Source organism: Lissotriton vulgaris, chromosome 9, assembly GCF_964263255.1.
Source record: "Lissotriton vulgaris chromosome 9, aLisVul1.2, whole genome shotgun sequence".
Taxonomy (NCBI): domain Eukaryota; kingdom Metazoa; phylum Chordata; class Amphibia; order Caudata; family Salamandridae; genus Lissotriton; species Lissotriton vulgaris.
Window position 1 is genome coordinate 439,030,380 of NC_141697.1, and position 26,141 is coordinate 439,056,520.

The 26,141-nt window shown below is 45.1% G+C and overlaps 1 protein-coding gene across 4 annotated transcripts in view; it reads left to right on the top strand.

Moving 5' to 3' along the window:
* The window catches only part of LOC147690253 (60 kDa lysophospholipase-like), a 520,410-nt gene that overhangs the window by 124,877 nt on the left and 369,392 nt on the right, over positions 1 to 26,141 (top strand). For all 4 annotated transcript variants that reach the window (XM_086937888.1, XM_086937890.1, XM_086937887.1 and 1 more), the window contains one exon: positions 2,281 to 2,392. In XM_086937888.1, the coding sequence (XP_086794014.1) occupies positions 2,281 to 2,392 (112 nt within the window). The remainder of the gene's footprint in view (positions 1 to 2,280; positions 2,393 to 26,141) is intronic.

A 26,141-nucleotide genomic window follows, 5' to 3' on the forward strand; every position in this document is an offset into this window, starting at 1 on the left:
TGCAGCAGGATTCGATAATAATACGAGCGATGTAGGACCTTCAGCTGTATTAGCCTAAATCTAGCTCGGATCGATATGTCTCGGGCTTTGCAGGGCCTCCACTCAATTTTCTTCATCAATATCACCAACGTCACCCGTCCAAGTGCGTCTGACTTGTTCCATAGGGTTAGGGGAGTTGTTCATCAGTTTTCAATAGATCACCGATATTCCTTTTTAGGTCTCGCCACCCAGCGCGCAAGCGCTGCTTTGGAGTGACCTCTTGGAATCACGCTGGGCTTTTGTCGAAACTCTTGCATGTTCTGCACTGTTTCCAATGAGTCCTCGTGCATGTACGGCGTTTACCTTGTGGGAGCAAGCAGCGGTGCCATCTATTTGAAATTATCCCATCCGCCGCTGCTCGCTCCCATAAGGTAAATGCTGCACGCCACTTTAACTTGCGTGGCCCTGCTTGTCTTTCGCCACTTGTTTTCCTAGCTGCTTCTCCCGCCCAGCACATGCGAGGGGTGATGGAGCAGGGGCCCTGCCCCTCTCAGCTCCCCCACCCCCGGCTCCAGTCCTCCTCAGAGTGCTCATCTTATTTCCTAGATGGGTTTTGCACATAATCCCTACTAAGCCACAGATAGCCCGAGAGACGGGTGTCCACGGAGCTCGACGCAGATTTTATTTCTGTTATTTACATGTCTTGTGTTGTGTACACTAAAGTCCTTGCCTCCTCTGTGAAAGAGGTGGCTCAGAGGTGGGCTATACAGCGAGCTCGCCATTGACTGACCCCACCTGCCACTACAGGATCCGTCATGTACCGGGCTAGCAGCTTTACGTGAAGATTAGCACACACATAAACAGGGTCAGAAATTTTTGCACAAAGCACTTTAGTAGCATTGCTGTCCTGTTGATTATATTTTGAGGCAGAATGGTTCTATTTTGAAACAACTAGTTTTACTAATTACCTTTGCAGAATATATGAGTGAGGAAAATAAAAAAGGGCCTTCGGGATAAACTTGTTTTATATTTAAAAACTCTTTAATTGTAGTTTGTTTTCATATTTGTGTGTGGAATTAACATATTGCTCATATTCACATTTATTGTATTAGAATGTGGATTTTATTATTTGTGTATTATATGGCTTATGTCTAAGTTGGTATAGTAAATATGCTATACTATACACTTTGAAGTAAACATTACAGAAAAGGTCTGCTTACTAAATATGTACAACTGAGATAAACTGCAGATCTGCCAATGCCGATACCGCAAGCATCATTCTCCATCTAGAAAATCTAACGATTTGCAAAACAATAAAATGAAGAAAAAGTGTAACCAATAAAGATAATGAGAAATAAAACAGATACCATTACAAAGTACTAAGATCTGTTCCAGGGGACAGAGCAGACTCAAGACCGTGATCTGCTCTCAAGGGGCACAAATGAAGGCCAACAAATTGACACGACTGGATGGGAGCTACCCTTAACCCATGGGCAGATCCCTCCAACACACAGAAGCCTATTTCCTGGTGTCTGAACTTTTGCCATTCACCCTGAGGACTGATCCGCTAAAACAATGGCTGAAAATAAACAAAATGCTTGGGGTTTGGAAGCAATCTTTACCCAAGGTGCTCCCCTATCACACATGTATAAACAAATCCCTCGCATCTAGTGTTTCCACCCGCCTGAGAGGCAGATCTGCCAGCAAACAGGCAATCTGCCCTTGAGGTTGGGGGTGGGGGAGGCCGAAACAACAGGACATACATATATTTTTAGAGCCGTAAGGAGAGCGGCGCGTTTGCCCAACAGGCCACTCCCCTTCAGTATATTAAAAAAAAACCTAGTGGTGTGTATTCCTACTACGTGATCGTGGTCTTAATTGCGATCTTGCAGCAGGAATACACATAGAGAACCATGGAGTAAAGATGAAACTCTTATTTCCCCTGGTGTCTCTCTGCCCTCCCTTAGCGAGGATTTAAATCCCTCTTCCTTGACACATTAGAAGCAAATTGCTTCCAGTGCATCCCTGATGCTTCTTGATTATCTCGGTGTGGACCAATGTCATCGGATCCCTGGAGGAAGGGTCTGGGGTGGCAGCACTGGCTAAAAGAGGTCTTACTCCAAGTGCTGCTAGATGTAGTCCTTTGGGTGCTGGGGTCCTTTAATGTGCCCCATTTGTACCACTGTTCCTAGGCAGATTTCCTCCCTTACAGATTCCCTTATAGCACCTTCAAACTGACAACTCTCACTGTTACCTGTGCATATTTTATAACTAATGTCATTATTTTGCTACTTTTTGCAGAGAGTCTGAGGAGAAGAAGCGAGTTGTTTACATTATATTAGAATATTCACCATTGCTTGATTCTTCCAATATGACAACTGACGACTGGGCTAAAATTGCCATGGATATTAAGGTACAATGTGATTGAAATGTAGAAGTTTGTGGTCACGTTCGAAGGGCTTAATTTACTTCAGGATGAGTTTAGTAATGGTGTGCAATCTAAGAAATGGCTAAATACCCCAGCAGTACACTATTTGAAATGTTAAACAATCTATTGTTTCTCCACCTGCATGGTGAAATTTTGATCAGAAATGGCAAGAGTTTGACTTTCATGAACATTTGTACCCACTAATTTATCTTCGTAAGTGTTTTTAATTCACAAGACTCATTAAATGAAGAACCTATTAGAAATTCATTGAATACAGCCTGGGCTACAGGGAGCCCAAGTGCTATAACTATTTATTTTGAAATGTTTTAATTCCCCCTTTTGAAGGTTGCTCAGCATGAAACCCAACGTTTGAAAATAAAAAGTAGAAGGGCAGCTTCTCTCAGCCTTAGAGGACCTCTTTGCTACTGAGAAGTGTTAGTACTCAGATTTAAAAAGTGCAGGTTGTCAGTGCTTTACAATAGCTGCCCATTTAAAGCATAATGAAAACTTTCCTAGCTATCATAATAGAAAGTTTCAATTCTATTAAGGACTCGGAGGTGAGGATTATGCTATCCTTTATTTTAACAGCAGCCATTTTCAAACTTCATAAACAGACCACATTTCCTAAACCCCCTCAGGAAGATGTTGGCAGCCGCCATGCGATCGTTTGAGCAGAAACCGCCTTGTGTGGTTTTCTGAGAGCAATCAAAAGTTGTCTTTCTTCTGGAGGTCTCAACTCCAAAGACATTTCCTCATAAGCTTTCAAGCAGCGAACCACACATAATTTAGGAACATCGGGGAAAGCTGGACATTCAGCTACTCTAGTATGGCACTTAGTCCTACTTCTGATCATAAAAGACACTCCTGAAGAAGAAAAAACCATGCCTGTGATGTCCAGGGCACACACATCGGACACTTTCCTGCAGGAGATTAGACAAGGAAGCATTGCCAACTTTGCCGTCAACTCTTTCCGTGACAAATATTGATTAGGTTGCCATGACAAAAACAAATTGAGCACCCTATTCACATCCCATAACTCGGAATAATGAGGTTCCCGAGGGAGCGACAAGCGGAGACCCCACAAGAGGTGACACACAAAAGGGTGTTCCCCTACCGGCTTGTCCTGAATTGGCACATACCCTGCCGAGATAACGGACCGAAAGGTATTCACTGAACGGTAGGCCAAACCTTGCTGAGCTAAACTTGCTAGGAAGTTCAGAACGTGAACTAAATCTGCGCCCACGGGATCACAACCCCATCGCACACACCAAGGGCACTATTGTCTTCAGGCAGATCTATAGCTCTTGATGGAGCTATCTGCCCAGGCCTTGGAAAAGAGGCCTTCACCGAAGTCTGAAAGGCCAGGGAGAGACCATCTACCCCTGTAATTCTCCACGCCATGAACCGCAGGGCTCTGCTGAGCACCATCTGATGAGGGTTCAGTTCAGGACTGAGAAGCAGCTCTGGGAAGTGGGGGGGGTCGGATTGGAAAATGCCAAGAAAGTTCCAGCAGAACTGAAAACCATACTTGCGACCTCCAAATTGGAGAACCACGTTCGCTTTCTGTCTCCTGACGTGGGCCGATACTCAAATGATCATCGCGAACGGGGGAAACGCATAGGCATGATCCTGCGTCCAGTCCTGAAGGAACACATCTGTGGCTTCTGCCAAAGTATCTGGACCCCAACTGAAAAACCGAGGAACCTGTTGGTCCAGTCTGGAGGCAAAAAGATCCACTGAAAAAGGACCCCAGCATTCCTGTACTAGAGAAAAAACGTCTGGATGCAATTTCCAGGTACTGGAATCCGTGAAGTGGCGTGACTGCCAGTCCGCCACCTGATTCTCCTGACCGGGAAGATGCTCTGTCTGTAAAGAAATGTGGTGATCCAGGCAAAATTGCCAAAGGGTCATCGCCAGATCCGATAGCACCTTCGAGCGGATGCCCCAGAGATGATTGATATACCATACTGCAGATATATTGTCCATCTTCAACAGGACACACAACTGGATCCAAACCTTGGTCCAGCACTTCACCGGAAAGGATCCTGCCAAGAGCTCCAGACAGTTGTTGTGATAGTCTGCTCCTGTGGGGACCAAGACCCTCCTGTGGAAAAATCTCCACATCTGGCGCCCAACCGGACTTGCTGGCGTCTGACTCAAAAACCAGGTCTGGAGACAAACCGAAAATTGCCCTCCCATTCCAGGCTTCCATATGGGAGAGCCAGCAACAAATTTCTTCCTGTGCCTCGTCTGACAGGGAAACCGGATGGGAGCTGGGGCATCCTTTCCTCCAATACTGGGCCTTGAGGCATGGCACAGCCCTTTAGTGGAGCAGACCTGGGAAGATTGCTTGGATGGCAGCGGACAGAAGTCCCACTACTCCGGCAACCTGTTTATTCAGAGTGTGATGTAATTTGTGTCAAATTTTGGACAACTTTTGTGTTGGAAGGCTGAGGGTCGCGTCGACAGAGTTTATCATAAACCCTAAAAACATGACCTTTTGAGACGGGCCAATAAAGACTTCTTCTAGTTTATAATGAACCCAAGACCTTCCAAGAGGGTAACCGCTTGCTGTAACTGGCTCCGAAGCAAATGCGGATTCCTAGCCAGCAGAAGCATATCGTCCAGGTACACAATAAGAAGAGTTCCTCTCGCTCTGAAGGGTATTCCACGACTGGTCGGAGGACCTTCGTGAAGCACCTCGGAGCGGAGGAGAGCCTGAAAGGCAGAGACGTACACTGATGCACTTGACCTCGCAGCGAAACTGAAGAAACTTCCTGTGCGGCGTAAAAATTGGAATGGCTAGATAAGCATCTTTTTAAATCAAGGCGGACCATCCAATACGCGGGATGCAGCACTTCTGAGAAGATGGATTCCCTCCATTTTGAAGTGGCGATAGACGAGCCACTCATTGAATTCTCGGAGGTTCAACACTTAGCGCTCGCCGCCATCCGGATTGTCCACCAAAAACATATTGCTTATGAACCCTTGAGGATGCAAGTCGGCGTGGCAAATGGCCCCCCTTTGTCCAACAGCGCAGCCACTTCTGTGTCTCTCAAGGCCACCTCTTGGCGGGAAACCTGGATAGGTCGAGTTGGGGCCAACTGTCTGGGATTGCCGCAGAACTCTACATGAAACCCTTGAATTGTTTCTAACACTCAAGCATCGGCCATGACTTTGTCCCACTGTCACACAAAACTGGCCAATCGGCCACCCACACACACCAAGGACTCGGAAGTAACACTTACCAGTGGTGGTAGAGGAGTTGTCCCCTCCTTTGAAGCCACATCCTCTTTACCGACGTCTTCTGTGTCAGGAGTCAGGTTTCCTGTACTGTGCTTAAACTAAATCTCTGCAAATGCCCAGTGAGTGAAGGGGGCTGTACACTGTCCCATACTGCTTTAGCACTGGTCAGGTGATTTGAAGGTTCTTAAGCCTTCAGCTACTGTGCCTCAGTGCTTGGCTTTCCTTGCCCTGCTCCTTGTTGGATCACTTCTGCTGACTCCTGTCCCCGGATTTGCGTTTTTGAGTCTGCTAGAGCCTGCTACTTTAGGAACTCCTGACTCCTTTTTTGATATTGCCTTGAGCGCGAGGTCGCGCTGTGACTCACAGCTGAGTTTCTTCCCGCCTTTCCCTTCCTATCGATCATCAGCGCGAGGATGCGCTGCAATCCTCAACCTAGCATAGTTTCATTTTTTGGCTTCGAACAACCTGTTTTTCCTTTTTAGTTCAATTCGAGGACGCGTTGACTTCCTCCCCGCTGTCGCCTCTATTGCGGGACACACAGTCATTCATCTTTTGTTCAACGCAAGCACGCATTGATTTCCTTCAAGCTGCCGTCTCCATTTGCATAATGCGCAGCTGTTTGTTTTTGTGCATCGCGTGGGCGCATTAATTTTCTTAACACGCTACCTTCCCCCAGAAGCTCGTTAAGAGCGGATATCAGCTTTTTTATTTCTAGGACCTATTCTGCTGGCAATAAAAGTTCTGTGTGATTTGCCGGAGTATTCTAAATTTCTCAGACCGAATACTATTACTCCAGTCTCCATCTGTCCAAGGATCTGCTGGAGTTTCTTTTTTATTACATGAACTGCACTTTGGAGAACGAGCAGAAGTATGCTCTAGTATTGTTTTTTTTTTGTTTTTGTTTATATAGCTGGATTAAGGAACGACTAACCCCACCAGCCTTTCTACTTTTTATTTAAAAAGAGACCTTCTTCTGGGACAATTGTGGATCACCTTATGAGACAACACCAAGTCCTGAACCAGAAATCCTGCGTCTAATTGGACTGGACCTTCTCCCTGTTGGTTGCATTGGAACTTTTCTTATTGTCCTCCTTGGTCTCCATTTTCTGAAGATATTTGTATTCCTCTAGTAAGTTATGTTTTGGCACTGTAGAGGCTTTATCTTTGCTCCTGGGGAATGGGTACTTCTTCCTGGGACACCAGTCCCCGCCCAACACTCAGGGGATAGAAATTATTGTACCGTTGCTGGTTCTGGTACTGCCCTTGCCTGGGAAGAAAAAACCTTTCTTATAGATGTCTGGGCTTTATCCAGTGATGTGAACGTGTTCAAGAACTTGCCCAGCTCCTATATAAAGGGTTCACTGAACAGTCCTCCTTGGGCCACCGTTACTGCCCGTGAATCCGCTAAATCCCCAAGCTTTGGATCCACTTTTATTAAAAAGGACCTCCGTTGCTCTGTTGAGAGCGTACAATTCGCGTTGCAGAGGAAGACCACGGCCCGCTGAGCCCATCCGGAGAGGGCCGCCGGTAAGATAAGGGCCCGGACGATTTAGCGTACTCCGCCATATCTAAGATTATGGTTAGGGGTCCTAAGGCGTCCAACAATTTATCTTGGCACGCCCTCATCTGTCTATCCCTTTCTTTGGATCTTTATTGAATTTGGCCCAAAAAGTTGCCATCCTAGGGTCTAACTCGGGTGTCTGAGCAACTTTGCCATCCAAAGAGGGACGACGACGGATGTCTTTCCCCATGGGCTTCCAGATCCTGCCCACCTCGTAGCTTGCCACAATTGCGGAGGGGGTCCATTCCGAGGACCTGGAATGCATGATGAGTTACGGATCCAACATGTTCGACTTATTCCCTGCCCCCTGAGGCTCTGAGGGTCCCGCACCCGATGACGAGCGCCACAGTCTAGAGGTTTCAGGCTCCTCGTCTGTGTCTGCTTGGGTGTCATCCCTTTGGGATGGGCTAACCGGGACAGGAAGGGTCGCGGAAGGTGTACTGTTTACTGGAGTAACCACTGGCAGGCTGTGCGCCTGAAAAGCCTCACGCAACCGGTTGAAAGGGTCCTGGTCTACTCCATCCACCCTGGGCCGTTTCACGGGAACAGGTTCAGCTTCTTGTGCACCGTTGGGAGCGGCAGGGGTAGTAGGCGCTACACCCTGGAATGTAGATGGATCATTGGGTGCTATTGGAGCCCACCAAGCACAAAGCTTTCCAATTACTGGGACAAACGCTCCCGGTAGATGGACGCATCCACTGCATCATAAAACTCATCATCCCAGGGCAGTTGGACCAGGGGATCCTCCTCCCACTGCATTTCCACCTGGTTAGACATGCCCACAAGTGTAAGCCATGTGTTCTGAAACCTTGACGCCAAATCGATTTCCTCCACAGCCCATGGACTGCGTGCTAAGTGCTGTGGACCAGCTAATTGGACAGGGCAAAGCCCTAATTTGGTAAGTATGGGGGGTAACCACCCTTAGGGACACTACCTGCACTCACCTAAAACTCAGGCCTAAGAAAAATACCCTAGGAGCGTGTCCCTGCAGGTGCTGCCTTATTCTGCTGCTGGCGTTATGAAAATGACACCCAGAGAGTGTCCGCAATTAGCCCCACACACACACCGACTCAGGTTGCAACCTGAATGTCAAGAGCCAGCCACTTTAAACACAGACTCAGGGCCGGGCATAACTCTCCAGGTAGTAGGGCACAAGCAACGGTTGCGTAGTGAAAAATCCAACTAACAGTAATTTTTTCAACTGCGCGCCCGTTGCTACCAAGAGGGCGCGCACCACGCCGGAGGCTGGCCGCACTCTGCAGCAGGCGACATTACTCCGGGTTGCGTAGGCCTACCCATGGAGCCCGCGAGCCGGTGCCGGGAAGCTGGCAAGCCACCGGAGCCACAGGACGCTCTTGACACTCCCGCGGGCATTCTCACAGCAGCGATCTATCTAAACAAGGGGTAACCCAAGTAACCCTTTGGCATCTGAGTGAAAACACAAAATCGACAAAATATTAATGCCTCGGGATAGATAACCTCGCTTAACAGTAAGATGAAGCGATATCTAAATTATCTCTTCCGATGGACACAATTCCCTTTAGAACTTTATATATTTTAACCATCAATAGTCAAAGGCAATGCAGTATGGACACACTTGCTCATTAAAGCATACTTTGATATATTTATTCCATCAATTCCGTGAAAAATCAAAAGAAAATGATCTTTTTCTTTTTTTACAAATATATATACACATATACATCACGTAAATATATATATATACACATATTTACATTTAAACATACAAACACAAAGTGTATATTTTCTTTTGCTCTCTTCGCCCTTTTCATCAATAAGGATGCTCCTCAAATTATTCCACATTGAGCATTCACTAGACTAATAGATCACCCTGCTGGAGCAACACAGAGGTTTTTTTCTCCAACCTCTATTTTTTTGTAGTACTCCTAATTTATTTCCTATTGTTTTAGTTTTTCCGGGTGTCTTGAATTGTGTCGACGCTTTTCAGCCCCATTACTCTCGGGCCTCCTCAGGACTAGGGCAGTTGAGTGCATGGTTTCCAAATCCACCTAAGGGATCAAGATACATCCTATTTAACTACAAATGTCTGAGATCACTATTATGTACACATATATACATCTGTACACCGGAACGTACAATCAAAATGCATTGTGCTGTTTTCTTTTATCTATTGATTCCTGGAGTGGCGGAACATAAAACTTAAACAATATTAATCAATATATATACACACCCTTGTGTGTGTGCAACCTTATCTACCTTTGCATTGTGTCTCGCACGAACACCGATTAGAAACGTGAGAGAAGTGTCAAAGTACAAAGGAAACCTTTTGACCACCCGGTTCTTCATTACTAAATAACCGGCTAAAAAGGTAGACAAATAAGCAAAATATATATACCAGTTCCCCGTCGTATTTCAATGACTAGCCGGCATCCATTTCTTATATCTGTATATTAGGGAACTAAGGATACAGAATCCTCAAATGAGTCTAAGTACCTTACAAAGATGGCTTCTTTTATTCTCGTCGGTGTTAAAAAACACCGCTAGCTCGTATATTAGGATCATGTTTGACTTACTCTGTCTGGGAGGGATGTACTCAATACCACAAACTTTTCCGGTGACCTTCAATAATATTACATCCCCTCTGTAAGAGAAAGCGAGCGGGACTTCTCTGTAAATGTTTATAGATTGAATGGCCAGCTCTTGGATTATAGGGCATTCTAAGGGGAGTTCCTACCTTAATGCGAGTGTCTCTTCACTTGACAAACAGTCCTTCGCCGAGTCGCGCCCTGAGCATGCATAGTGTCACGTGACGCAGACGGCTATTTATACATACGCAAGCACCAAAACTAAAGAGGTGCCTAACTCTCTTGGTCATGAAACTCAAGAGAGGACTCTCGTTTTTTTCGGTAAATGCTGGGGAACGGATCTTTTTCTACATCTAGTGATGCAATAAATGTGGTGACCTCGTACTGTGTCCAAACATTGTGACGCACGAAAATCGTGCCCCAGATGAGTTGCACAGCCTTGTACACATTTGAGAAACATATTCACTCGTACTCCATAGTGTTAACCAAGTTCATCCAATTTTATTTCCAATTTTCAATCCATTTATATCCGTCACGTCAAAGAAATGAAGTTCAAAGTTTTCAGCATTGTAGTTGCACAGCAATTGCCCATCCGTGCCTATTCGCAGGTATGTAAGCAAACTCCATTTTCCAATACATTTTAATAACACAATGCATTTCGGTCTGATTTCGACCTTCCTCAGGGGTATCTAAAATGATTAAACAATTATCATCAGCCCCACTCATTTTTAAACACTAATAATGCACAATAACTCATCAAGAACCAAAAATTGTGTCTACAACATAACTTTTTAAATCAATCATAAGCCCCAAATGTAATTTCCAAATCATGCCTCCCATGTTTAAATACAAACCAACTCTGTGATCATTCATTCAAACCAAAGAAATAATTCCCATTCATTACCATACCTCCCAAGTTCACCTTCCCTCTGAACCTTCCCCATGATTTACCTCCACCGTAAGACTTCCCCATATCAAAATAACCATAATAGCCCGTGGCTATCCTAAAATATTGGTGAAAGTCGCTCTTAAGAGAGCGTGGTACACATCTAGAGAAACATTACTTAGTTCTAAAGAACAGGACAAGAATACTCCATTGACATGTGTATTGACGTATGACCCTAAAGCAAATCGAGTTAAGAAAATTGTTCATAAAAACTGGTAACGTATTGAACCATTAGGAATCCCCAAACCTCTGTTTGCCTTTAAAAAGGGAAAGAACATTCGGCAACAGTTGGTGAGAGCAGCGAGAGAGACCGAATTGCCCAATAAAGACCGTAGAGGCTTACTGAGCTTACCTCCTGTGATAGGACACTTTCGATGTCAAAATTGTGTGGCCTGTAGGCTAACAGAAGATTCTAAACATTTAGATATCGATGGACAGATAAACTATCAGAAAGGATTCTCAAATTGTAATTCCAAAAATGTGTTATATTGTATAAAATGCCCATGTAATAAACTCTACATAGGCCAAACGACACAACCCATAAAAAAGCTGATTCTGCAACATAAATCAAGGATAAAATGTAATGTGCAAGGGACTCCTTTAGTACCACACTTTCAAGATCGGAATCATTCAGAGAATGATATAAAATGGTCGGTACTATGAGTGATTGGAAATGCGTGTGGAGTAGAACTACAAACTAAACTGAACAGACTAGAAGCCAGATTGATTGTGAAATACCATGCTGCTACGATGGGCCTCAATGATAAAGATGAAGTCTGGGGCATTATTACAATAAAAGACAAGTGTGTAGATTACTGGTTCAACTGTACCTAGACACTGAATCTGGACATTTTGTAAATATTGATGTGGATAACTATGGACAGTTGTGTTACATAGTTTAAAAAGATTGTAAGGAGTGGTGTCACTAATTCATTCTTGGGAAACAAGTGGTGCTTAGTCAGTCACATTTATTAGCAAGACACAATAGTAGGGAACGTTTATAAGATTTCGCTATAGAATCCTAGATTATAATGACAATTTTTCATAATTTTCTTGTAGCAAAATGTATAATTCGTTGTTATTTTTATTCTTTTTAGGTCTCGCCTGGCAACCACAGCACAAAAGCGCTATCGCCAGCGAGATCTATTGCTACTGACTTGTTTCGGAAGGGAGACAAGAGTGGCACGCGCATGCCGGACTGGAAATCTGAACACGCCATGCACATCTCCTGTCCCCCTTCCTCGCAAGCCTCCTGTAGTTTCACTTTCTATGCGCATGCGCGCTCAACTCTGGATGTCCTTAAGCCCAGTGAGCGACGCGCTTTTTCTTCAAACAGCCTGCAAGCTCTCACTTACCGACTCGGTCCTTGCCCGTCTCTTGGCATGCCGCGGGGCTCTCTTCACCACTCGGGAGCCCCGTGTTGCCTCTGGTGCCATGATGTCTGCCCTCGCTCTTCGCCCGGTCCCTCTGATGGGGCCAGGGACTTCAGCATGGAGCCTGCAGGTTCCGGACGTCCTCCCCAGCAGTTCCTTCTTGTTTATTTTGCAGGCCCTGCCAACGTCCCAACGAAGGCTGCCTGACTTCCGCGATGTTGCCTCAGTTCTCCAGCTCAGTATTATCGGCATTTGTAATTTTGTTTCTATAGCTTGTTAGTGCTTGCTTATACCATGCAGCCCCTAATCCAAAGATTTCTTCTCTGTACATAAACAGCACAGCATGGGCTGAAACACAAACACATGGATTCCTGCATGCCCACGGAATGTACACAGAGCCCTGGCAGGACCCTCCCCGGGCTCCAGATCACCAGCAGACTAGCTCCGCCGGATCGGGTCACCGTTCCGGGACCACTTTCTGTGTTTTACACCCAGGGATTGATGGACTACGTGTGCGGGCAAGGGCGCCACAGTTCATTCTTTTATTTTTAAAATGTCTCACTGCTTCCAGAAGAAGGTATATGTTTCACAATTGCGTCATCCGCATGCCTCCTGCGCAAGTGATGTCACTACTTGTAAGGGGATCTGGGCACGTTTCACGTGCACGTTTCACGTGCACCCCTGGTGGTTGCATCTAGCAAAGGCACAATGTTTGCAAACTGCCCTTGCGGGATGCGTTACAGTGGTAGCAATATTCACCCTTGTGACTGACAGACAGACCTGTGTGTTTTGACTGCAAATATTTAGAGTCTGAAACCATCTTGTTGTACGATCAAGAGCATTGACACTGTTGACCAGTTACAAATGGTTTGTGCTGGATCCATATGTGGTTTTGGGCATTGCTCAATGTGTGCCTCGCAGTAAGAACAAGTACAGTACTACTGTTTCCAACTTGTTTTAGCTACTGTTGCTGGGAGAACAGCTACGGACTGTACTGAGCGCATTTTCATGAGTATGTTAGATTTTTTTTGCTATTTCTTGTTTCACCCGGGCCGCCGCTCACCGCTCTCCTCAGGGCAGGCGGCGCTGCCTCAGAGTCCTGTCAGCGCTGCAGCTGCTCGGCATCGTGTGCCTGTGCGGACTCAACCCACCATACCCCTAAGCTCTGGCTTTTCAAGCTATTTTGCTGGAGATATTCGCTTCTTGCCCTGAGCCTGCATCCTGGCTGGTACTGCCCGTTTCATTAAAAGTTAGGCATATTTACTTTTTAGCAACTGTGTTTGCACAACACACATGCAGCACTGCAGTACTGGTAGGAAAGAGTTTCTTTTTGTGTGCAATGCAACAACACTTCACTGTGGAGTGACAAAGAGCGCCCAGGTATGCGGTGCTAGCGCCCACATTTCTGTTTAAAATCAAGTGTTTGACTAGTTTAGAATAATGTATGACAATATCACTGCATGGAGCTTGACATATATTGTTTTTGACAAATTTTGCACAGCCCCTGTGCTATGTTTAGAGGCTGGTTTCCGCTCTGCGCACACAAGTACATTATTTCCTACAAGTAAATTTTTTCCTACTGTTTTGCTTTTAATCCACCATACTTTTTGTTTAATGATTGTATCCCTAATATCTGCTTTGCTTTGTGGCCCTGACCCAGAAACCCATTTTGTTGTGTTGTGACTGAGCCAAATCTCTTAAATTGTTCAAGTAAGGTAAATACCGTTATAGCCCGGTATAAATATTAGTCGTGTAAAAAAACATTGATAACTTTGTTAGGCTACACCTAATTTTGGTAGGTAATTTTAAGTTGTTTTATTCCTCCATTAATAGCACGCAGCATACCGCCGAAATCTATGTTTAAATTTTTTTTAAGTTTGCGTTAGGATCTATCTATTAGTTACTTAAAATGTAAAGATAGTTTATAACAAAAATGTTATTGTTGTGCATTAGGATTTCTCCATTAGTCTTGTACACACTAACTCTCAAATGACCATGTTCTCTGTGCATTTCATTATTTAGCAATAATGCACAATTTTGTGTCTTCCCTCAAAGCAACGTCATTTATAGCCCCCATTTCAGAGCCTGAGTGGGCAGCAGCATTTTCAGGAAATGTCCTCCTTTTGTGGTATTTTGCAGACAGGACAGGAAAAGGCAACTGTATATATGTTTTGTTTTATGGACTCTACAGCTGGAGTGGGAGCCATAGGAGTCACATTTCTGTTAGACATCAGGGGTCCTCATTTGAAGTGGAGAAAGGATAATGGATTTAAATTATTTTTGAGACTGCAATACAATTTCAGTCCATGAACTCTGAGAGAGCAAGTGCTCAAATAATTGTGCCTGTAAATTCAGTGCACAGTTTTCAGCGGGAGGTGTGTTAAATCTGTCATCTTATTGTATTAAGCATAACTTGCCCCTGATGTTGATTCTTCAGGCTGTTCAATATGCTAGTGATGCAGTCGCACACAATGTTATAGTGCTGTTGACTTGCATTGAGGCACTTGCTTTTTCTGTTTGTGCGTTAATAAGCCTCGGAATGTGTCCATACATTTTTCCAGAGGCAATCTTGTATTTCTGAATCAGACTGCATGACCCGATGTAGAGTAATTGTATAGCTGTTCAGTCCCTGGCTGCACAGTACCCAGGATAATGTACTGCACGGCTCACCACTTATAAGGTCCCAAAGGCTACTGCACTCCGAACCAAAACACATAGGTAAAAGGCATTGTCATTCACAACGCCAATAGCTCTAAATCTAACAAATGCGAGACCTATTGCATTGTAAATGCTTGTTTGTAATTGATGTGGTTAAATAACATTTATGGCCACAGTACGAAGTCACCACATTTATTGCATCACTAGATGTAGAAAAAGTTCAGTTCCCCAGCATTTACCGACAAAAACGAGTCCTCTCTTGAGATTCATGACCTATAGAGTTAGGCACCTCTTTAGTTTCGTTGCTTGCATGTGTATAAACAACCTTCCTCGTCACGTGACTCTACGCACTCTCAGGACACGACTCGACGATGGACTGTTTGTTAAGTGAAGAGACACTTGCATTAAGGTAGGAACAACCTTTAGAATGCCCTATAATCCAAGAGCTGGCCATTCGATCTATAAATATTTACAGAGAAGTCCCGCTCGCTTTCTCTTACAGAGGGGGACGTAATATTCTTGAAGGTCACCTGGAAAGTTCATGGTATTGAGAACATCCTGCCCAGACAGAGTAAGTCAAACATGACCCTAATATACAAGCTAGCGGTGTATTTTTTAACACCATCGAGAATGAAAGAAGCCGTCTTTGTAAGGTACTTAGACTCATTTGAGGATTCTGTATCCTCCGTTCCCTAATATACAGATATAAGAAATGAATGCCAGCTAGTCATTGAAATATGTCGGGGAACTGGTATATATATTTTGCTTATTTGCCTACCTTTTTAGCCAGTTATTTAGTAATGAAGAACTGGGTGGTTAAACGGTTTCCTTTGTACTTTGGCACTTCTTTCACCTTTCTAATCGGTGTTCGTGCGAGACACAATGCAATGGTAGACAAGGTTGCACACACACAAGGGTGTGTGTGTGTATATATATATATATATATATATATATATATATATATATATATATATATATATATATATTACGCTCCAAACATCCCAGGATCGTCGGTCCTTCAGGAAAGTAGCACACACAGGGGAGGTTCCACAAAGATTTTATTGCAAGAACCAACAGCAACGACGCGTTTCGCCTTGGGGCTTCGTCAAGTTGTGCAAAGAGCTGAGGCGCCCATCTGTTTAAAAAGACGTCATGCAACTTGAAAGAAAACAAGGTAGGACTTTGCAATACATACATGGCCGCCATCATGGAACGGTCTACAATACGTAGCGTTTACATGCAAGCAAGTTGAATAACATTTCAACATAAATAAAATCGCATGTAAAGAGATAGGTGAGATACATAAATCAAGAAATTCAATAGAAAATAGCAATATAACTCAAATAGAGTAAACACAGTCACAAACATTGTAATGAAGCTAATCTAGCCCTGGATGGGCATGCGTGTGGAACCAAACATGAAATTCATAATACTAGATAGTAAAAAGGCAAGGGTGGGGAACTATCGCGGTAAATATGCCGCCACAAGTGCATGCCCCATGCATATATATTAAAGTGCATATAGCAAAAATGAATACTCAGTTAAATATGGAACCACACCTCAATTCTATCTCGCCCTGGATGGGCAAATGCATATTGATTCTTAAAGTTAAGCATGAGTAACGAAAATTCATCCAAATACCATCAGTACAAAAAAGTCAATTAAAATGAATATATAAATATACTATATCACCAATGTTCATACTGACTAATCATGGTTCAAATGAAACATGGATGATTAAAGATGGGGGATAGGGAAAGATACAGTCAAAGGATATCAACGGTTAAATGTAATACAGGTCATACAGAAAGTCTATGCCCAGCCAATCAGCCTAAATGAACTGACAGCTCCTCATGCATGTTAAGGCCATTAGGGTGCTTGCTCTGTAAATCGATTATATATCTCGATTCAAGTCGTCTAAGCTTGAGTAGACGATCACCCCCTCTGATACTTGCTGGTACGCTATCTATGCAAATATATGCCAACAGGTCCCTGTTGCTTTTATGCATTTTAGCGAAATGCCTCGCTACTGGGTAGGCATCGTCCTTTTTAGCGATTGCACGCATATGCTCCAATACTCTAAGCTTCACTGCGTTGGTAGTGCTGCCAATGTAGTTCAAGCCGCAAGGGCATGAGAGGCAGTAAATAGCATAGGGTGTGGAGCAGGTCAGAAATTTCATGATTCTTTTAGGATTGGCAACGCCTGGTATCTTATAAGTAAGCGTCCGCTTACTATATCTGCAGGCCTTGCAGCGACCGCAAGGATAAAAACCATTAAGTACAGGTAAATTAGGGGTCTTTTCAGGGGCAGAGTAGTGACTGGAGACTAAGTGATGCCTTAATGATCTAGCCTTTCTAAAGGTTACAAGGGGGTTCGGTGGTAAGTCTGCCTTAATAGTGTTATCAGACAATAAAATATTCCAGTTCTTTTTTAGTATTTTCTTAATTTGACCGGCATTGTGGGAGAAAGTGGTGATGAGGCGAAAGCTACCACTGTTCGATTTGACAACCTTTTTAGGTCTCGCCTGTCGATGCGCATGCACATCGAGCAAGCGAGACTATGGGAGCTCATCGACTCTTTATCCAACTTGCAAGGAATCGTGGCGATTCCTTGCAGTGCACGAGAAATTTAAGCTCAATGCGCATGCGCATTGAGCTTAAATGCGCGTGCACATGCCCCCAGCCGCCTGCCTTGCCTACTCTCTCTCACAGCCTCCCCCAGCTCCGCCCCCTCACTACTTGATTGCACGGCCGCTAGGCCGTGCCTCCCCTACTCTCCTCCCCCCTCCTCCTCTCCTCCCCTGCCTGCCTGCCGCTAGGCCGTGCCTCCCCTACTCTCCTCCCCCCTCCTCCTCCTACTCTCCTCCCCTGCCTGCCTGCCGTGTCGCACCTCTCCCCTCTCCGCCCCCTCCCCTGCCCGCCGTGTTACGGTGAAAGGCTTGTTTGTTTATTTTACCCGCCGTGTCGCCGTGTCTCTGCTGCTTGCCCCTGTCCTGTCTCTCCTCCTCTCCCTCTCTATACCCTCCCCCTCCCCCCCACCACTCCCATCAAGTCCCTCTGGCCCTTCCCTCCTGCCCGGACCACACAGTCCAAGGATGCGCCAGCAGCAGCTCGGATTCCCGAAATACTTCCACTTTTTTCTCTTTAAACATAAAGCAGCTCGTGGTGTCCTTGGGGGTTTGGGGTCTTGGTGGAATTTTTCTCTTTAAACGCAGTCGTGTGAGCTTTTGTTATTCCGATCTCCCCCCGCCTGCTCCTTCCATGGCACAGGCCGAGGTCTCGAGCACAGGGAGGGGGGGGCGCAGGCGGGTCCGACCAGGCCCTTACAGATGTTTAGAATGTTGTGCAAAACTAGAAATCGTGCAAAGGGGGTTATTGATTTAAACAAGTTTCAAGTCTATTTTTTTCCTCTCAAAGTTCGATACAAGATTTTATAAAAAGATAATCAAACACACCCCCTCCCCCCCACCACTCCCATCAAGTCCCTCTGGCCCTTCCCTCCTCCCCGGACCCCTCCTCCCCTGCCCCCTCCACCCTTTCTTGGTGCTCTGCAGCCCGCGGGGCCGACAGAGGTACCTCTTCTTTCGGTTTCCGCTCAACAACAAGGACCCGTTCCCTTCAGTCCCGGGCGCCGCTGCGTCTCTCTGTGTGATCTTGCTCCCGTGCCCCTTGCAGCTGGCAGTGCCAGGGTTTCTCCGTGCCTCTCTCGCGCCTGCTCTGCTCGCACCACAACAAAGGAGGCAGAGTTGTATGGATGTCTGGAGCGGCGGGCAGGGCAGGATGTGACCTAAGCTGCAGGCAGAGAGGAGACCCCCGTGCAGGGAAGCCGGAATCCTACACACGCTGGAGCCCAGCCAAGCCCCTCCCGCCTCACGCCCCCAGGCCGGGGGGCTCAATGTGCATTCCATCATAACACTCTATTTAAGAGTAACAGCATAACTCTTTGCCTGATGTCTGTTTTGCAAAGGGGCTCTACCTTCAGGTAGCACCGTTTACAGGTTTTATCTTCCTTGATGTGGGTGGGGAAGGCTCTCTCCTAAGTTGTTACAGCTAAATGTGGAACGAGCTATTTAAATAAAATCTTCCCAGACAATGAAGCAGGGTTTTCCGCCAAGGCTATTCAACTAACCCTTGTATGGTCCTGACTACACTTATAGAAACATATACATTGGTCTGGCCCAGTCCTACCAAACTGTGACTTTGGACATATATTAGGGTGTTATCAGGGTCAATAGTACTTACTATCGACAGTGGTTGTAATTTAAACAGTCTATAAGCAGTCCTCTGAAGTCATTAGATGTAGCTCACTCACCCTCACCCTCACTCACCCTCACCCTCACTCACCCTCAACACCTCACCCTCACTCACCCTCAACACCTCACCCTCACTCACCCTCAACCCCTCACCCTCACTCACCCTCAACCCCTCACCCTCAACCCCTCACTCACCCTCACTCTCACTCATCCTCACTCACCCTCAACCCCTCACCCTCACTCACCCTCAACCCCTCACCCTCACTCACCCTCACCCTCACCTTCACTCACCCTCAACCCCTCACCCTCACTCACCCTCAACGCCTCACCCTCAATCACCCTCAACCCCTCACCCTCACCCACCTTCACTCACCCTCACCCACCCTCACTCACCCTCACTCACACTCACCCTCACTCACCCTCACCCACCCTCAACCCCTCATCCTCACTCACCCTCAACCCCTCACCCTCACTCACCCTCAACCCCTCACCCTCACTCACCCCCACTCACCCTCAACCCCTCACCCTCAACCCCTCACCCTCACTCACCCTCACTCACCCTCAACCCCTCACCCACCCTCAACCCCTCACCCTCAATCCCTCACCCTCACTCACCCACACTCACCCACACTCACCCACACTCACCCTCACTCACACTCACCCACCCTCCCTCACCCTCACCCTCACTCACCTTCACCCTCACTCACCCTCAACCCCTCACCCTCACTCACCCCCACTCACCCTCAACCCCTCACCCTCAACCCCTCACCCTCCCTCACCCTCATTCACCCTCAACCCCTCACCCTCACTCACCCTCAACCCCTCACCCTCACTCACCCTCAACCCCTCACCCACACTCACCCACACTCACCCCCACTCACCCCCACTCACCCTCACTCACACTCACCCACCCTCACTCACCCTCACTCACCCTCACCCTCACTCACCCTCACTCACCCTCACTCACCCTCACCCTCACTCACCCTCAACCCCTCACCCTCACTCACCCTCAACCCCTCACCCACCCTCAACCCCTCACCCTCACTCACCCTCAACCCCTCACCCTCAACCCCTCACTCACCCTCACTCACCCTCACCCTCAACCCCTCAGCCTCACCCTCACTCACCCTCAACCCCTCACCCTCACTCACCCTCACTCACCCTCAACCTCATGCTAAAGATTTACAAAAAAACCCATTAACAATTCTAAAAGCACTAACTCTAATGCTGCGAGACCTATTGCATTTCTAATGCTTGTTAGATTTAAGAAGCTCATTTCTTCTCATCTTCATAGCTCTCTCATAGGCCTTAGATAATACACTGTCACTATAGCCCCTTATTCTGAACCTTTGCATGCTGGCATGAGCCGCTTTCTGAAAGTCACCGTCATTGGAGTTATTCCTTCTTAATTTTAATAACTCCCCATAAGGGATGCTATCAATTAATTGACGGGGATCACTACTGGTAGCAAAGAGCGTGGAGTTACCCGCCGTCTCTTTCCTAAACAATTTCGTCTGCATTTTACCAAAACTATCAATGTAGACAGTAAGGTCAATGGTAGTTAGCCGAAGTCTGGCTGATCTGTCCGGAAAATTTTAGATTGATCTCATTGTCATTCAGAGCTTCTACAAAATTGTTGGCTGTTTCTATAGGGCATTCTAAGATGATGAAAAGATCGTCTATGTAACGATACCACCCTATTATCCGGCTGTCCCAATCTTGATATTTGTCACTCCAGGCTACCTGCTCCTCCCACCAACCCACGAAAAGATTTGCAAAGCTGGGGGCGGAGCAGGCACCCATCGCGACACCGGACATCTGTTTATACAATTGCTTGCCAAATAAAAATATGTTGTTATTCAGGCTAAACATCATGAATTCCATCAACATTTTGTTGTGCTCGTAAAATCTTATTGGACGTTTTTCCAAGAAACTGGCCATAGCTTTTAGTCCATCGCCATGTGCTATACACGTGTATACACTGGTGATGTCAAGCACCAGCATACAATACGTGTCTTTCCAGACCACTTCGTCAATGCAGTTCAAAAAGTGTTTAGTATCTCTTAAGTAAGATTTCAGGGACATCACCAAAGGAGACAAGAACGAGTCCACATAAATAGAAAGATTTTCTGTCAAACTCCCATTGGAAGCTACGATGGGCCTGCTTGGAGGATTTAGTAAATCTTTATGAACCTTAGGTAGGTAGTAAAAAGTGGGGATCACAGGACTCAAACAACGTAAGAACAAATATTCATCTGTGCTTAATATGTTGATGTTGTACCATTTTGATATCATGTCGTGATAATCAACCACACTCTGATTATATGTTCTTTCATCCACAGTCATATAAGTGTTGGCATCTCCCAATAGGCGACGAGCCTCCGTTTCATATTGGGTTGATGTGAGTAGAACAATATTTCCCCCTTTATCGGAGGGCTTACATACCAGGCCTGAATCCTCACAAAGGGTAGTCAATGCAAGCTGTTGGGTTTTGGTGAAGTTGTCTTTTTTTGGCACATATTTACTCGTGATCCGTAATCTGGTGAGATCCCTCACTACAGCGTCGGAAAAAGTATCAATGGCATCAGTGCCCATAATTGGCATGAATGTGGAGGCCGGTTTAAAGTCACTGGCCCCGCCTTTTTGTTGCACCTCCCAATTATCCAACATTTGGGTATTGGTTACCTCACCATCTCCTTCTGTGTTGATTTCCAGGTGGAGACCTTCTATTGCTCTCAGGCCTCCCAGCTCGCTGCATCTGAGTTCTGTGCAGTCCAAATCTTTGCTGGCCACATTGTGCTCTCCAGGTGGTTTAAGTTTGAGAAATTTGTGTAGTTTCAGTTTTCTGACAAATTTGAAAACGTCAATTCGTGTCTGCGCAAATTCAAAATTCCTGCGCGGACAAAAGGATAAGCCCAGTTTAAGTGTCGAATTTTCCTCATTCGTTAACACTTTATCCGTGAGATTAATGATGGTGAGATTATCGTTGGGATCTATGGGGTCTTGGTTATGTCTCAGTTCTTCTTTTTGTAGAACTTTTTCATGCTGCGTGTCACAGGTGGAGAGCCTAGTGGATTTCTTCCAGCGGACCCCCGCCGCGTCTTCCTCTTGCCGCTTGATTGTCCGGAGGCTTTCCCCTGCCTCCCTCTAGTTGATTGTTGCGCATGACTTGATATTCCACGTGAAAAGAAGAAGCGTCTTCACTGCCATCTTCACTGATTATATCATCAGGATTGGCATCAGACTCTGAGGTAGCCGGTTCAACAGGTGTTGGCCCACTCATCTTTTTTCTTAGTTGCCTTCTGGTGTTATCATACTTTTTTGCAAAGGTCAGCACTCTTCCCATACGGTAGTCATTTTCGTCCCTTTCAAATTTTTCTTCTTTTCGTTGTTTGATTTTTTTGTTCATATTTTTTCAAACGCTTTTTGATTAGTTCTCGTTTTTCCCCCAGAGTCACCTGGTCTTCCTCCTTTAATAATTCATCCTCGATTTCTTTGATCTGTACCAAAGCCTTATCTCTATCACTCCAGGCAAAGCGTACTAATATTTTCAGACTCCCTTTACATGATGCTGCAGTATGTTCTGCCCATGCATCTAACAACTTCGGGTCCGGGTTCTCGTACGCTGGGATGGTGTATATCCTCAAGCCTCTGGGGACGCGATCGATATCAATATAATTTTGCAATGATGTAGCCTCCCACCATTTTCTGATGTCGCGTTCATACAAGCGCTCCAGTGAGACCAGTTTGGTTTGTAGAGACGTATTGGACCCGTTGGCTTGACTTGCACCAGCCTTTTGTGTGCCATCTGATTTTTTCTTATTCTTGAACATTCCTTGTTCAGCCTCTCTTCTCTCTGCCTCGCAAAACATGATAAATGGTAGTGCAGCCGCGACTACCACCAAAATTGTGCTGTGTTATCCCCTTCACTCTGAGTTAAATGCCCACAGCGTGGAAAAGTCTAAGTAAATCTTTGATGCGCACACTGCGCCTTACCCGGAATCAATGGGCTGCCAAGTTGCCGAAGTTCGTATAAATCTATGGCAGTAATTCCGGATACTCGGCAATGCGTGGCTTGTAGGGCAAACTCGGTGCAGCTGGTAACAAATCCAAACAGCTTCTAGACACCAACCGGCTGCACACACGAGTGGGTGCACACAAAACGGGGGTGTACCTGTGTATTCAAATTACGCTCCAAACATCCCAGGATCGTCGGCCCTTCAGGAAAGTAGCACACACAGGGGAGGTTCCACAAAGATTTTATTGCAAGAACCAACAGCAACGTTGGATAATTGGGAGGTGCAACAAAAAGGCGGGGCCAGTGACTTTAAACCGGCCTCCACATTCATGCCAATTATGGGCACTGATGCCATTGATACTTTTTCCGACGCTGTAGTGAGGGATCTCACCAGATTACGGATCACGAGTAAATATGTGCCAAAAAAAGACAACTTCACCAAAACCCAACAGCTTGCATTGACTACCCTTTGTGAGGATTCAGGCCTGGTATGTAAGCCCTCCGATAAAGGGGGAAATATTGTTCTACTCACAGCAACCCAATATGAAACGGAGGCTCGTCGCCTATTGGGAGATGTCAACACTTATATGACTGTGAATGAAAGAACATATAATCAGAGTGTGGTCTATTATCACGACATGATATCAAAATGGTACAACATCAACATGTTAAGCACAGATGAATATTTGTTCTTACGTTGTTTGAGTCCTGTGATCCCCACTTTTTACTACCTACCTAAGGTTCATAAAGATTTACTAAATCCTCCAGGCAGGCCCATCGTAGCTTCCAATAATGGGAGTTTGACAGAAAATCTTTCTATTTATGTGGACTCGTTCTTGTCTCCTTTGGTGATGTCCCTGAAATCTTACTTAAGAGACACTAAACACTTTTTGAACTGAGCTTCTTAAATCTAAAAAGGTTGTTAAATCGAACAGTGGTAGCTTTCGCCTCATCACCACTTTCTCCCACAATGCCGGTCAAACTAAGAAAATACTAAAAAAGAACTGGAACATTTTATTGTCCGATAACACTATTAAGGCAGACTTACCACCGAACCTCTTTGTAACCTTTAGAAAGGCTAGATCATTAAGGGATTACTCAGTCTCCAGTCACTACTCTGCCCCTGAAAAGACCCCTAATTTACCTGTACTTAATGGTTTTCATCCTTGCCGTCGCTGCAAGACCTGCAGATATAGTAAGCGGACGCTTACTTATAAAATACCAGGCGTTGCCAATCCTAAAAGAATCATGAAATTTCTGACCTGCTCCACACCCTATGCTATTTACTGCCTCTCATGCCCTTGCGGCTTGAACTACATTGGCAGCAGTACCAACGCAGTGAAGCTTTGAGTATTGGAGCATATGCGTGCGATCGCTAAAAAGGACGATGCCTACCCAGTAGCGAGGCATTTCGCTAAAATGCATGAAAGCACAGGGACCTGTTGGCATATATTTGCATAGATAGCGTACCAGCAAGTATCAGAGGGGGTGATCGTCTACTCAAGCTTAGACGACTTGAATCGAGATATATAATTGATTTACAGAGCAAGCACCCTAATGGCCTTAACATGCTTGAGGAGCTGTCAGTTCATTTAGGCTGATTGGCTGGGCATAGACTTTCTGTATGACCTGTATTACATTTAACCGTTGATATCCTTTGACTGTATCTTTCCCTATCCCCCATCTTTAATCATCCATGTTTCATTTGAACCATGATTAGTCAGTATGAACATTGGTGATATTGTAGATTTATATATTCATTTTAATTGACTTTTTTGTACTGATGGTATTTGGATGAATTTTCGTTACTCATGCTTAACTTGAAGAATCAATATGCATTTGCCCATCCAGGGCGAGATAGAATTGAGGTGTGGTTCCATATTTAACTGAGTATTCATTTTTGCTATATGCACTTTAATATATATGCATGGGGCATGCACTTGTGGCGGCATATTTACCGCGATAGTTCCCCACCCTTGCCTTTTTACTATCTAGTATTATGAATTTCATGTTTGGTTCCACACGCACGCCCATTCAGGGCTAGATTAGCTTCATTACAATGTTTGTGACTGTGTTTACTCTATTTGAGTTATATTGCTATTTTCTATTGAATTTCTTGATTTATGTATCTCACCTATCTCTTTACATGCGATTTTATTTATGTTGAAATGTTATTCAACTTGCTTGCATATAAACGCTACGTATTGTAGACCGTTCCATGATGGCGGCCATGTATGTATTGCACAGTCCTACCTTGTTTTCTTTCAAGTTGCATGACGTCTTTTTAAACAGACGGGCGCCTCGGCTCTTTGCACAACTTGACGAAGCCCCAAGGCGAAACGCGTCGTTGCTGTTGGTTCTTGCAATAAAATCTTTGTGGAACCTCCCCTGTGTGTGCTACTTTCCTGAAGGACCGACGATCCTGGGATGTTTGGAGCGTAATTTGAATACACGGGTACACCCCCGTTTTGTGTGCACCCACTCGTGTGTGCAGCCGGTTGGTGTCTAGAAGCTGTTTATATATATATATATATATATATACATATATATATATATATATATATATATATATATATATATATATATATATATATATATATATATATATATATATATATATATATATATATATATAGTTTAATATCGTTGAAGTTTTATGGTCCGCCACTCCAGGAATCCATAGATAATAGAAAACAGCACAATGCATGTTGATTGTACGTTCCTGTGTATAGATGTATATATGTGTACATAATAATAATCTCAGACATTTGTAGTTAAATAAGGTGTATCTTGACCCCTTACGTGGATTTGGAAACTATGCACTCAATTGCCCTAGTCCTGATGAGGCCCGAGAGTAAAGGGGCTGAAACGCGTCGACACATAATTCAAGACACCGAAAAAACTAAAACAATAGGAAATAAATTAGGAGTACTACAAAAAAGAGAGGTTGGAGTAATAAACCTCTGAGTTGCTCCAGCAGGGTGATCTGTCATTCTAGTGAATGCTCAATGTGGAATAATTGAGGAGCATCCTTATTGATGAAAACGGCAAAGAGAGCAAAAGAAAAAATACACTTTGTGTTTTTATGTTTAAATGTAAATATGTGTGTATATAT